The following is a 13629-nucleotide window of genomic DNA, read 5'->3' as shown; positions in this document are numbered from 1 at the left end:
AATGTATTTTTGCATCTTATTTTTTTATTATACTCTTATTTTAATTCACCAATATTTTTATTTTTGCACACACTTTCTCTTTCTAATAAATTTAATATGTTATGTACCAATTTTTTTTTAAAAAAAAAACAAACTTTTTTACGAAGAAGTTTAGTAAATAAAAAAATACAATAAAAATATTTAAAATAAGAAGAGGGTATAAATATAATAGACAAAATATAACTTTAAGTTATCAAAACGATAAGTAATTTGAAAAAAATAAAATTTTCTAAAACGTCAAGTAATTTAAAACGGAGGTAGTAATATACTAGCGGCCAGACAAGATGCGTTTCGCGTCTGCCTGTATTTATTATGCAAATTTATGTAAAAAAAATTGTGTTGCGTTGAGTTTGTTACGTAATTGATTTACATGTTTATTTTTTGACATAATGATTAGATTATTACTAGGGGTAAACCCGTGCGTTGCACGGGTTCGATTAACTATATAATTAAAATATTTTTATAAATGAAAAATAATACTAATTGTTATAAATATAATAATATTATATAGTTAAATGATAGATATTAAAATAACATATTTAACTCATCTTCGATGTATTATTGGTCAAAAAAGAATAAGAAAATATGAGACATAAGAGCAATTTAAAGTTCGCTTATAGATATGTCGTAAAATAAATTATAACCTTTAACTTCTAAACTTTTGCATAGGTCATATACATTCAAATTATTTCTAACGTAGTTGAGACATACATTTTTTTTTTTACAAAACATACCAAATCCATGGTTTAAATAGAAGGAAAACTTCCGATCAAATGGACGTGCTCCACAATCATCACATTGCAATGACCACATTTATTGCATAAAGCAATCTTTAAACTTCAGTCCTTAAAAAGATGAAAAATGGATATTGAAAATAGAATAACATTCATATATATAGACATAATAATTTGCTAAAATATCTATACATAGAAAACATACAAAATAATTTAAATACAAAAAATGAGAGAGCATGACTAAACAAAAAGTATGTGATACATGTGAATAGATATTAGTTATATAAGGATCATGGTTACATTGAAAAGCATTCCAACAGTCATAAGATTTAATTGTAATGAGTGTTTAGTTATCATTGCATTATATTTTTACAAATTAACTATGCAAATGTTAATTTATAGCATAAGAAATTAGATCTCTTTATGCAAAAACCACAATTACACATGAAGTTTAATTCTTTTCATTTTAGTGTGCTGTTTCTTTTGCAGATAATCAAAAGTCACACTATTAATTGGTGTTTCAAATTATTTGCAATTAAGCATAAAATAAATCTCATAACTGATTTCAATTATTTTTTCTTCTATGGACCAATAATAAACATGTTATTGTTCTCATATTTATCAATTCTCTTTTCTAAAAAGTCCGGTATCAAATATAAAATTATATTCATAGTTATACAATAACTTTAGTAAAATTGCATATTATTAAAAAAAATCTCTAAGGAAGATTTTTTTATTTTTTTTTTTATCAGAAAATTTTTTAGTAAAGTTGGACGCAAAAATGTCAATATGGCGCAATTAAGTTTTTTTCAATTACATTATATACTATCATTTATCATTATAAGTCCAAATTTAGTAGAAAGCTGAGATAAATAATATAAGAATACATCATTGTTTGTTGATATATCTTCTTGTGAGAATTTCATTTTAGAATTCCAACAATCATGAGAATTTGATGGTCATATATAGTATCATTTATGTCACTCTCTAAACCATAACCGAGATATAAATTTGTAGGTCTTATAATATTAGTTGGTCACTTTTAATTAAATTTTTCATTTTTCATTATTGATATATTCTTTTGTAAGAAATTCTCTTAGAGGCGCCACATCATCACAAAGAAGACCTAAAAACAATTCAAGCTTCCTTTTAATAGTAAAAGATGTTATGTCAATTTTCAAGATATAATTTGGCCGATCAATATAATAGATATCCAACCATAAAAAATATGGATTAACATATATGAAGAATATGAAATACAAAATGGATAAATAATAAAAGGGTGAAACTGAATATACAATAGATGATAAAATATTCTTATATGAGTGACTATTTGTTTTACAAATTTCTCGTAAGGATGCATGAAAATCAATAGATACTTTAGTCAATATTCTGCCATAGAAATCAATAAATTAGTGAAGGCATACATGAAAAGTAAGAAAAGAACATAAGACATTATTAAAAGTTGAAGAATACGTACCTAAGAGTTATTTTGGAGAAAGTAAATGATGACTCAAACAAAAAATTTATAAATTAGTAAATACCTTTTTCTTCCTCTGGTTCTATCACATGGATCTGGAGTAAGTAGACTAAAATAATGTAACGTTCTATGTTCTCGATAACAAATGAACAACCAATATCAATAAATAAATGAGAAAAATAAGATTGTTTACTTACAATCATTGTTATGATAAAAAATATATTTTAAAGATAACTTTTAAATGAACAATATAATTTGATAAGAGTAATTGAGTATACCGGCCTTTTCATCCATTAACATTCTATTGTAGTGAAAAATTATTTCTTTCAACCTACACATGAAGAACAAAAACTAAACATTAGTACAAATGAATATTGTTGGATATCAATACATAGCACCATGGTAGAAATACGCTCAAAGATTGAGTGAAAATATCAATTATTAAGATTTAGAAATAATAAGTAGAAAAAGAATGTGGGGTGGTGGTTATAAAGAGTGAGAGTGAACCTATTAGTCACTAAACTTTCTCATTTTATAGTAAAGTGTTTTTCTAGCTCATACCACTTTCTAGCTCTAGAATTTGAAAGAAAAACCTATCATAATACATAGCACATACCACTTTTTTTTCTTCTTAGTATTGAAAGAATATATTTTGCGGTTATATTGGTCCCTTTTAATTCATTTAGGAACCAATTAACTTGCAATGAAGAGAGACACACGCTTTTTTTTTTATTAAATTCAGCTCTTTAAGAGATTGATCAAAGAGGTTTGGAATATCAAAGTGACTCACTTGCTTGAAATATAATGATTCCTTTTTTTATTAGTATTAGTATTGAAAGAATTCCAATAGTCATGATTATTTTGTGGTTATATAAATCTTATATATTAGTTGGTCCATTTTAATTTAATAATTTTTCATTTTAGTTAGTTGGTCCCTTTTAAGAAGTTATATAGTGATAATTTGATATATTGATAATTAAAATTAAAATGATTTAATTAAAATTAAAATGATTTAATCAAAGGAGATGATGAAAATGTTTTTTTAATAGAGATTGTAAACTTGATAATTTGATATATTGATAATTAAAATTAAAATGATTTAATTAAAGGAGATGATGAAAAGGTTTTTTAATAGAGATTGTAAATTTTTCTTGTAGAGTGCCACATCATCAAAATACTTGATTGTGAACAACTCAACATTCATTTTACTTGTAAAAGATTATTAGAAGGGTAGCCAAAAAAAATTATTATTTGAAGTAGAAAACGGTTGGGCTTTTTTTCATCATATATTTAAATACTACACCAGTATATATTACTAATATTAGGGTTTGTTACTTACTACAACTACAAGTTTAATCATCTCGCGATCTCACTCTTATGGTATGTTTCCTTCTGATCACACTATTCTGAGCAATTCTCATTCTTTTTTAATTCAATTTCATGTTATTGTTTATTCACTCACTGTTATGTCCATATTTCACCATGTTTAATTGTTGTTTTGTGGTAGCTTTTTATATTTATATATTTTGCTTAATTGTAATTTTGTTCCCTAATTTTATTAAACTCACTATGATAGTCCCTCTATTTTAAAATTGAACTTTTTTGTCTCTATTTTCACATATGTTGCAATTTTTATCATAATTAATGTTTTTGTCAAAACAGAGGGACTATTTTCGTGAATTTAATAAAATAAGGATGAAAAGTGCAATTAAGACTATATATTTTTTTTCTTTTTAACCTCTGTATTCGATCCCATGACCGACTATTTAGTTTACTGAGTATTTTTTGGTTTGGATTTGAAAATTTTCATCAATCTATTATGGTTACTTACAGGTTGAGGTGTTGAATACAATGGCAAGTGAATTCAAAGCATCTACTTCAAATGATATGCTGTGTGAGTGTGAAGATGAATCAGAAAGTTTCTCCGATATCGATGATCAAGAGGTGACTAATAATTATAATGTTTTATCTGTTATTACCCTTCTGCTTTTAGGCCTGCAAATTACTGTTACATTGTTTTGTCAATACTATTTTCAGATTTTGAACATGCAATTTGTTGCTTTGTTTTACATGCACAAATGCATATTTGTGTCCGCATTATTGTACCATGCATAAACACTGATTATTATTCTGCTGCCAAAATGCTGCATAGATTGATCAGTACCTTTTCAATGATGAAGAGAAGCGCATCATGAAGATATTTTGGGAATATCAGAACCGCGAGTATCTTGAGGTACAGATAAAGTAGTCTGTTAGCTATTTCACTATGTATCATTCATGATTGTTCAAATTCGAACTAGGTACTTGTAGCTTATACTTGTGTTTAACCCTGGTTTTCTATTTCATGATTAGTATTTTGTTGCCTTTTTATTTTCTTTCAGGAGGAAGCAGCCAAGGAAGCTGAGAAGAAATTGTATGAAGCAATTTGGATAAACACTCGAGAAGATCTACCAGAATCAATGGAGCGTTATGAATCTGCTCTTGAAGTTCTGGCAAGATACAGAGAGGTACTTTTTTGAATCAAGTTTTAGTGAGATTGTCACCTGTAAAATAAAAGTTTCCTGCCAAATCCGCCATTAGTTTTATAGCGCTGATTATATAAATCGTGTTAAAAGTGTATCAGGTCATTGACTTAATCTATGCTTTCTCAGTGCACCATTAAATTAGCATAATCAATAATCAATTTTATTAAAATTTGGTATTTGGTAAACGCAAACAATGTGACAGCGTTTCTCATAAAATCTCGTCATGTAGGAAGTTATATTGTCTCTGGTACTGGGGTTTCTGTCTCATGTTATAAATCAATGACCAGAGCTTAAGGGTCCGTTTGGTTCGAGGTTTTTGGAGGGAAGTGGAGGGGAGTCGAGGGATATTTTACATTAAATGTGTTTGGTTCACTTTTTTAAAATCCCTCCCCTCCTCTCCAACCAAACACAATTTTAACCAAACACTGAGCATCTTAGATTATCTCTCAACTCAAGATTAGCTCCTACATTTAACAGAACACTAAATATTTGTGTTTGTCTATGTATAGAACCTTATTCATAATTTTGTTTATTTCCCAGTAACATATTTGGCAAGTGAACTGAATATATATTCTGATCAAATTAATACTCATCTTTCATTAATATTAGTATCAAATGTGACATTATTCTTGCAGGCCAACTGGAATGCTTTGGGGCCTGTTTGGATTGGCTTAAAAAATAAGCTATTCCAAACGGGCCCTTGGTAATATTGTTAATGTTTAATTTTATTTTGTCTACATAGTATCATTAATGTTGCATAAAGTATTGCAAGACTTCAAGGATATAATCTTTTGGTTTGTTAAATGCAGAGACGACCTCAACAGGCCACTTACCAAATGGTTAGAAGAGAGGTATTTGTTCAATAGCAGACACTTGTGTATGAATTTTCTTGAGAAATTTTATTTATGGAACTTATTTTTATAGCTTCTTGACTTGTCTAGATATATGCAAACTAAGTGATGCTCGCGTGCTCACACACAATAAACACTTGTATTTGTGAATTTGAAGTTATTGCATTGCATTCCCTTTATGTATTTTTTTTTACATTGATAATATTACTGCATCCAATGATGGGTTGTCACATCATTGGATATGACAAGTCAAGTATTTTCTATCACAAAATGATGTGGCAACACATCATTGGATTACATGTGTAGAGTAATTACACAAATTATTTTGTTTAGGTAGTATCATTAATGTTGTATTTTAAACATAATGTACTGCAAGATTTCAAGTATATAATATTTTGGTTTGTTAATTGAAGCAGAGAGAAGCTCAACAGAGAGAAGCTCAAGAGGCCGCTTACGAAATGGTTAGAGCAGATGCATTTTTTCAATAGTAGACTTATCTATGAATTTTCTTGCGAATTTTTTTTTTATTAACCTTATTATATAGCTTCTAGACTTCTTGTCTAATTATTATTTGTTTACTGGACTGTTGGCTTGTGAAATTTTTTTATTTTGTCTGAAATTGTTCACTATATATTACTTACTAATAATTTTTTTTTTACTTGTATTCTTTGCAGAGTCTGCAAAGATTGTTTGAAGATAACCCAGCAATTCTTTCTTGAACTTTTTTCCTTTCAAATGTGTATATCTATTACACTTGAGTTTTGCAAACAAGACAAATATTTTTACTTCAAACTATTAATTATACGAAGAACCGCTATAGTACTTTGGAGAAGCCTTTTATTGAGGCGGTGTCTAATCTAAGGCTAAGAATAAGAACCTGCAGAAGGGAGTTCTTGTTCATAAAATACCCGCTCAAAATCTATTGTAATTCGAGTAGCTTCTTTGATTTTCTTTTGTTTTTCTTGTCCTGTATTTTGTTATGTTTTTATTTCGTACGTTTTTGCTTGAGAAGGTTTTGATATATATATATATATTTTGGGTTCTAAAGTTGGCTCACCATCGGACCATCTTATTTTTGTTTTATTTACAATGAGCTGAGGATCGAACCCAGAACCTATAATATACTATACAAACTCCTCACCACTAGACCAAATCTAGTGGCTTAACCATCTGTACCCCATTTGAAAGAAAACAAAACTAGAATAAGTTCAAAACAAACAAGTTAATAGTAATATTTTGAATTGATCCACCGATTAAATGGATAATCGGTCTAGACAATTTTAAAAAAAGTGTAGGAGCCTAACACTCGAAACTTCATTATATAAGAAATTGTACAGTAATCAGCTACTTTTTCACATTTTGTAAGTACTTGGATACACTATCAGCGCAGGACAATTTCACTCTTCAAGTAAAGAAAAACAGAAAAACGTATTCGATATACTGATCCATTTACAAGCTTGCCGGTTATACCAGTTCAATATTAAACCTTCTGCATCTGAGTGACAAACATTTCACTATCTTACTGCCTTGGTTTGAACTTAAGGGAAGCACTGCGGAAATTCGACAAAAAACATAAATTTTTAGACAAAGGTGAGATTGTACAAGTGAAAAAGAAACTTGATTCAACAAGTAATTGTTTACCTGTTGATACAGTAACGCTGTCCTGTGGGTGGAGGACCATCATCAAAAATGTGTCCGAGATGAGCATCACAAACAGTACAGAGTACTTCCTGGCGGGGCATGAATATTATTGACAAATCTAGCTTTGATTTCACATTTTTACCAATTGGTTGGTAATAGGATGGCCAACCAGTTCCACTGTTAAACTTCGTAGATGATCTGAAAATAAACAAATGAAGTTAACTGCTTCAAGATGATATATTTTGTTAATAAATTCTAACATGTATGCACATGCACGCATGTTTATTATACATACAATAAAGGCCTATTTGGATTGACTTATTTGAGTTTATCTACTGACATAAGCTTTGTGAGACTGTTTGGGAGAACTTACGAAAACAACTTGTGACAATATTCATAAGTTGTTTATCCAAACAGACCCAACTTATGACAATATTCATAAGTTTTTTTCAACTTATTTTCATAAGTTCTCCAATATAGCTTATGAAAACAGCTTGTAGCATGTATATAAACTATTTATCTTTATTTTATCTTTTGCTATAAAAATAGCTTATGTAAAGTTATACATAAGTGCTTGTGTTATAAGCTACAAATAAGTTGTTTATCCAAACAGACCCAGAGTACTTACTCAAATAAGGGCGTGTCACAGCATATGCAATGGTAAGTCCCTTCCGTTTTGGTATTCCAGTACTCCCTAAAATGAATTAAGAAAATAGATCAATAGAATACATATTAGCGTCAACAGTAATGAAATCGCATCACAATATCTAACAAGCAATGGTACTTCCGACACAAGAATAATTAGCATGATTGATTACCTTAATTAATGCCAATTGCCAAATGCACACTAAACTGACTAAAGCAAAAATGATTGAGCATCCGGTTAGATTAAATTTAAATGACACTTCTCAACAAGAAATGACCTAGTATTGTGCAACATTCAGAACATCGCGAGATTCTTATGTGATACTTAAATCCAGCTGCAATCATGATTGTATCTTTCAATTGAGGCATTAGCCACAAGTGAAATACAATGAACAAATTTTGTATGTGAGATGTCCAACTAATTATGAAACAATATGATATATGCACTGTTCATGATGCCAATTGGTGAATGGTGAGAAATAGAATGCAGTTTAAACCAAAAAGTACCTACTTTAATAAGTATGCAACATTTATAAACAACTGCAATCAACAAGGTGCATTAAAACTTCCATTTTTTAAATGTGGCATCATTCATAAAATTCTTTAATCACTAAATTACTCAAAGCTAACAAATTCATAAAATTCTTTAATCACTAAATTACTCAAAGCTAAATACTATCCAAGAAGTGATTTTTTTGAGTCAAGAACTGGGCATAATCCAAGTTATGTCTGGAGGAGTATATGAAACTCAAAATTCATTGTCCATGATGGTTACAAATGGAGTATAGGAACTGGAGAGTATATAAAAGTCTGGGAGCAAAATTGGCTTAATTATGGTGATATTACTAAAGTCAAGGACCTGATGTTGGATAATGCTAAGGTTTGGAATTATGATAAGATCAGTACCATATTTGACAGCAATACTGTCAATTCTATCTTGCAAACACCACTCTTTGCTTATGTGCATGATGACACCTTAAGTTCATCAAGAGACAAGCAAATGAAGTTGCCCATAATCTTGCTCGGGTGGCTACATCATTAGCTCGTTTCCATAACTTTATCAATATCCCAACATGTATTTACGATATTATTATGAATGAAATGAGATAAGCTTTTTACCATAAAAAAAAAAAAAAAAACTATGCAGCAACGTGATCTTTAATGTAAAATAAAATTGGTGAACCAAATTAACATAATCAATAAATCAAAATTAATATAGGGACAAAAATCAAGGGAAATTAGTAGCTGAGAGCAACAAGTCAAAAGGTTACTGCAACATTGACTCTGAAGCACAAACGCAACACACACCGGACATACATCAACACCACTAATAATTTGAGAAAATGAAAATGATTGAAAGTAACCACATGTGTCTGTATCTTATGAGCGTCAGACAATAAGTGTTAGAAACTCAAAGAACTATCGCTGCTACATAGCATGGAATGAATCTTGCATAAGAAAATTCAAATGACAAGTAGGACTAGGAAGCCTAATGTTAAACTCACCCAGTGAAAGCTCTCTCAGTTCCCTTTTTACGAGTAACATAAAACTGTTCATCTGTTAGCCGCTTCTTCCATTCTACGTCACTTAAAGACTTATAATCAACCGTATTAGATCCTGCAAAGCACATAAAGAAACTGTTGGATTGAAGGACCAGTTACCAGTTGTGCACGCGCGCACACACATATAAACAATATTCTGAAAAGTTAAAGTAACACCCAAAGATTAACCATAACATCCAACCAATAGCCCACATGAAAACCCCTTTGTCAAAAAAATAAATAGCTATTATTTTTCTAAACTAAAAATTGATTTTAACAAAGAAAAATAAACTGAGGAAAACCGAAATGAATAATGAATACCTGATTCAAATTCTGTGGTGTTTGGCTGGTTGGATTGGGAAGAAGCTGAAGACCCCATTACCCTGATTGAGGATGAAAGTCTTGTTGTGGGTTTGGTACTATGAACACGTGAAGGAGACAACAAAAGTTTGGAATATAAAACAGAATGAAGCTTCTGAATTTGGCTGTTGGGACGAATTTGTGTTACTGGTAGGATCAAACTATGAGATGCCATTCTCTAATTCTTAACCAAGGACTTTTATAAAATAAATAAAAAATAAAATCAAGTGATTTTTAATTGTTTTTTGGACGGAATGAATAAGAATCATATTTATTTGTTTTTTTGATAATGTTGGAACATTTCCTTACCAAAAGTATTGTTGGAATGTTTGCGGTTTGATTTCATGCCACGTAACAAAAAATGGAACACAATATGTATGTTTAATCTACAAAATGTAATTACTGAATAAAATCATAGAGGATAGACCAACACAAAATAAAATAAAATTTAAGATATCTAACAAATTTTGTTTTGTACAAGTTTGATGGACAAAATGTTATTTTGGTATTTTAAATAAACGTAGAGGATAAAAAGTTGTCATGTGGTTCAATGGGGATACAAATTTCAATTTTTGTCGTACATTGGCCCCTACTTTACTTGTGCAATGTGGGCAAATTTTGGTTTAACCCTTGTAATAATTTTTTCTTGGTTTAGCCTTGTAATGTAAAGGGTTTCTCGTTTACTCACCTCATGGAATATGTTAACTTAAAATTCTACATAAATGATGACGTGACATGGTCAATGAGGAGGGAATGTTGACTTAAAATTCTACATGAAATGACGAAATCTTAAACCCACGTATTCAATGAGGGGGATAAATGACATAATCTTCATATTACATGGGGTAATCTTGAATGGATGATGCATAGTAGACTCATTCATGTTTGACTCGAGTTCCTCATGGAGCTTGAGACTTATTTTGCTCTACCGTTCTACGACAATCCTCGTGGTGTTCTATTTAAGCTATCTTAACACGATCCAATGAACTAGTACCTCAACGTGTTTGAACAACTAGCCAATCACGTCGTGGGTCTGCATCACCAATTTCTGCTTAGTTGCTTGCCTTCGGTCAGTCACTGAAAATACACCGTGAAGTACAAGCGTTTCAACCCTTGTTTGTTCCTTAAGCTACTAAACTAGCTAAAATATAGGAACATAAGCTTAAAGATCCTCGAAAATACTTTTCAAACAATAAAACAAACAATCTCATACCAACCTACCGTTCACACCTAAATTACCCAAATCCCACCACATCAAATCTTAATACAACCACTCCGAAAGTCCAATTTCACAAATTATCCAAGAAGAAATTGCCAGCCATTGTGAGTGCAATTTGTGTTACAACTACGACGAAACTTTCAACCATCAACATGATTGTAAATGACGCTTTTTCATGCTCGTTTATAAGGAGGACACTGAACAAGAGCTGCCATTAGCAGAAGAACTCCCACCCCCAATTTTGGAAGTTCCTTATCTGACACCTCTACCTCACTCTGATGCTAAATTTAGCTTATAAACTATGTCCGGTTATTCAACTCAAAATATATTTCACATCTTAGGTACTAATTTGCTCAGAGAAAAACTAGATAACTCTGATGGTGAGACTTGAGACAGTTATGGTGGAGATAGGTTTCAGGTACGGTGGGAGAAGGTATATGCAAAACAAGTTAGCATTGCAACACTAAAGCCAATACATGATAAAAAAGGAGTGAAGGTGAAAAGTGATTAAATCGCGTACTTTGGCGCCAAAGATTACCTTTATATATGTAGGGGAAACAGTTATAACTATATGTGACAGGTGACGACTGTTGAGGTCAAAACCATTTTGATGTATGTTTTAATGACAACAAACCTTATGAAATAAATTTTAAGTTTTATGCATGTTGATCTACTGATGTTTGCACTTGAGTTTTCGCTGAAAGATAAAGAATCCAGAAGTGAACAAGCTTGAGGCCACTCACATCAACAAGTGCATTTTATATACTTAAACAATAAAAGAATGAGAGTAGCATTAGATGATTATAACAATACTATCACAAGCTTCATGAAGATTTTTAAAGGATGTTGTTTGAATCATAAGAGGTTTCATCAAAAGGTTCAAGCAAGAAAGTGAGTTTCATGGTTAATAGTCTTCATCATCACCATAAGGTTCACAATTAATATTGAAGGTTCAAGGAAGAATATGAGGATCATAGTTGAAAAATCATAGAAAAACTTGCATCACAAGCTACACAAGAATATATTTTATGTTATGTGACAAAACTAACATTGAGTTTGTGTTAGATGTTTTGAGGATCTTCAAACCTGCTCAATGTTTTATCCTACCAAACATACTCACATTGTGCGGGTTTTGTCATATTTGTAGACATTTTTCCATTCTATGCTATAAACGTTAGTGTTGTGAGTATGTTCGTAAATTCACTCTTTTTAGTGATTTTAAATGTGTATCTATTATTCCCGAATCATCTACAATTTCACACCATTGATAAAGTAATTTTATATATACGTAAGATAATTACACTTGAATGAAAGGTAAACAGGCAACAAGCTGTGCCGCTACCCCTTTTTGGATGACAAAACCAACCCTGTTAAACACTACATCCTGAGACTTAGGAGATACCACATTGCTATGTATGACTCTTTGAATTCTTTTCAAAATAGTCATAGCCTCTGGTATAAATGCAAAAGGTATAAACACATGCTGATTGTCAGGACATGCTCTCTCATGTTTGACCACTTTACTTGAAGTAGCTTTAAAGGTCGTTTGTCCTAAAGTAAAATCTCTAGTCGTCAATCCCACAAGTGGAGAAACTCCAATCAAGTCCACCCATGCATGTTTCGCTCCTACCCAACAGTACACCAGAACATTGACTAGCCTCAATGTAGATCTCCCCTCTAGTGGGTCAGTCAAGAAATTCACAGGCGTCTTTTTCTTCACAGATACTCATGTGTGCTTGAAAACATAAAAAATGACATCTCGAACATGGTCGTGTCTGTATTTATAGCCTGAAAGCTCTCGACAATGAACTGCATACTCCCTAAATCTATCTAGACACGACTTACGACAAATAGGGCACACCTCATCAACAGGAAATATTGGAATAATCATGTGATATTTGAGAATAGTGCGATACTCTATCAGAGACATATGTTGACCTAATCCATCAATAGGAATAGCTAGAAGAAAATCATGAGCATGTGCGGCTTGCAAACATTAAAAAATTGCTTTTTGTCTGATGGTCAATTGAAAGTTAACTTCCATATCCTTCACAATTTTACTAAACAACGCACTCACCAAAACATGTTGGGCTTTAGGAGAGACGGTGTATTGTTTGATGTATCATACCAATTTGAATTTGAATTAACGACCGCTCGTTACTATTATAAAATAAAATAAAGGTTGTATGACATTAGTAGTTTTTCTTTGACTTAATTGCATATTGACTCTCAATTGTGCAATTTTAGACCGGTTACCCAAATTTACCCTTTCTTATTTTTTATTTTGCCGAGCTGACTTTCTTTTCGAGGTTCCTTATCTCTCTATGATTCTTTTAGAACCCATATTATATACTTTGTACTCAAAAGAAAGGTTGGAATGAGAAGAAAAAAAAAACAGAATTTGTTGAAAACCCAAAATGCTTTAACCTTTTACCTTCACCAGATTTTTTTCATCTTCATTCCATATCCAGCTACTCCTAAACCACTTTATTTTCACCTCCAAATCAAAACCCAAAACATATTAACTTTCAACAAATATGAATCAAAACCATAACCTAAAATTAGACTTTTTCTTTTTGATAAATGTATAATAA

At 30.9% G+C, this 13629-nt stretch overlaps 2 protein-coding genes across 4 annotated transcripts; one reads left to right on the top strand and one right to left on the bottom strand.

The window, feature by feature from the left end:
- Nucleotides 1-3504: 3504 nt before the first annotated feature.
- Nucleotides 3505-6678, top strand: LOC123898933 (transcription factor IIIB 90 kDa subunit-like). Of its 3 annotated transcripts, none has more exons than XM_045949974.1 (7): nucleotides 3505-3633; nucleotides 4087-4197; nucleotides 4406-4486; nucleotides 4635-4760; nucleotides 5588-5629; nucleotides 6043-6090; nucleotides 6304-6673. In XM_045949974.1, exons 1-7 carry the CDS (start codon nucleotides 3631-3633, stop codon nucleotides 6346-6348), a joined length of 456 nt encoding a protein of 151 aa, XP_045805930.1. In that variant the 5' UTR covers nucleotides 3505-3630; the 3' UTR covers nucleotides 6349-6673. The 3 variants fall into 3 exon arrangements, with proteins under 3 accessions (XP_045805930.1, XP_045805931.1, XP_045805932.1); XM_045949975.1 differs by having other exon boundaries at nucleotides 6046-6090; nucleotides 6304-6670; XM_045949976.1 differs by lacking the exon at nucleotides 5588-5629 and having other exon boundaries at nucleotides 6046-6090; nucleotides 6304-6678.
- Nucleotides 6679-6907: 229 nt separating this feature from the next.
- On the bottom strand, nucleotides 6908-10186 carry LOC123898932 (peptide methionine sulfoxide reductase MsrB). The gene is made up of 5 exons (XM_045949973.1): nucleotides 9778-10186; nucleotides 9421-9532; nucleotides 7899-7964; nucleotides 7271-7468; nucleotides 6908-7179 (listed from the first exon to the last, which is right to left on the bottom strand). Exons 1-5 carry the CDS (start codon nucleotides 9989-9991, stop codon nucleotides 7149-7151), a joined length of 621 nt encoding a protein of 206 aa, XP_045805929.1. The 5' UTR covers nucleotides 9992-10186; the 3' UTR covers nucleotides 6908-7148.
- Nucleotides 10187-13629: the final 3443 nt, after the last annotated feature.

This window comes from Trifolium pratense, linkage group LG7, assembly GCF_020283565.1.
Source record: "Trifolium pratense cultivar HEN17-A07 linkage group LG7, ARS_RC_1.1, whole genome shotgun sequence".
In the NCBI taxonomy this organism is placed as follows: Eukaryota; Viridiplantae; Streptophyta; class Magnoliopsida; order Fabales; family Fabaceae; genus Trifolium; species Trifolium pratense.
This window is presented reverse-complemented; position numbering and strand designations above follow the sequence as displayed.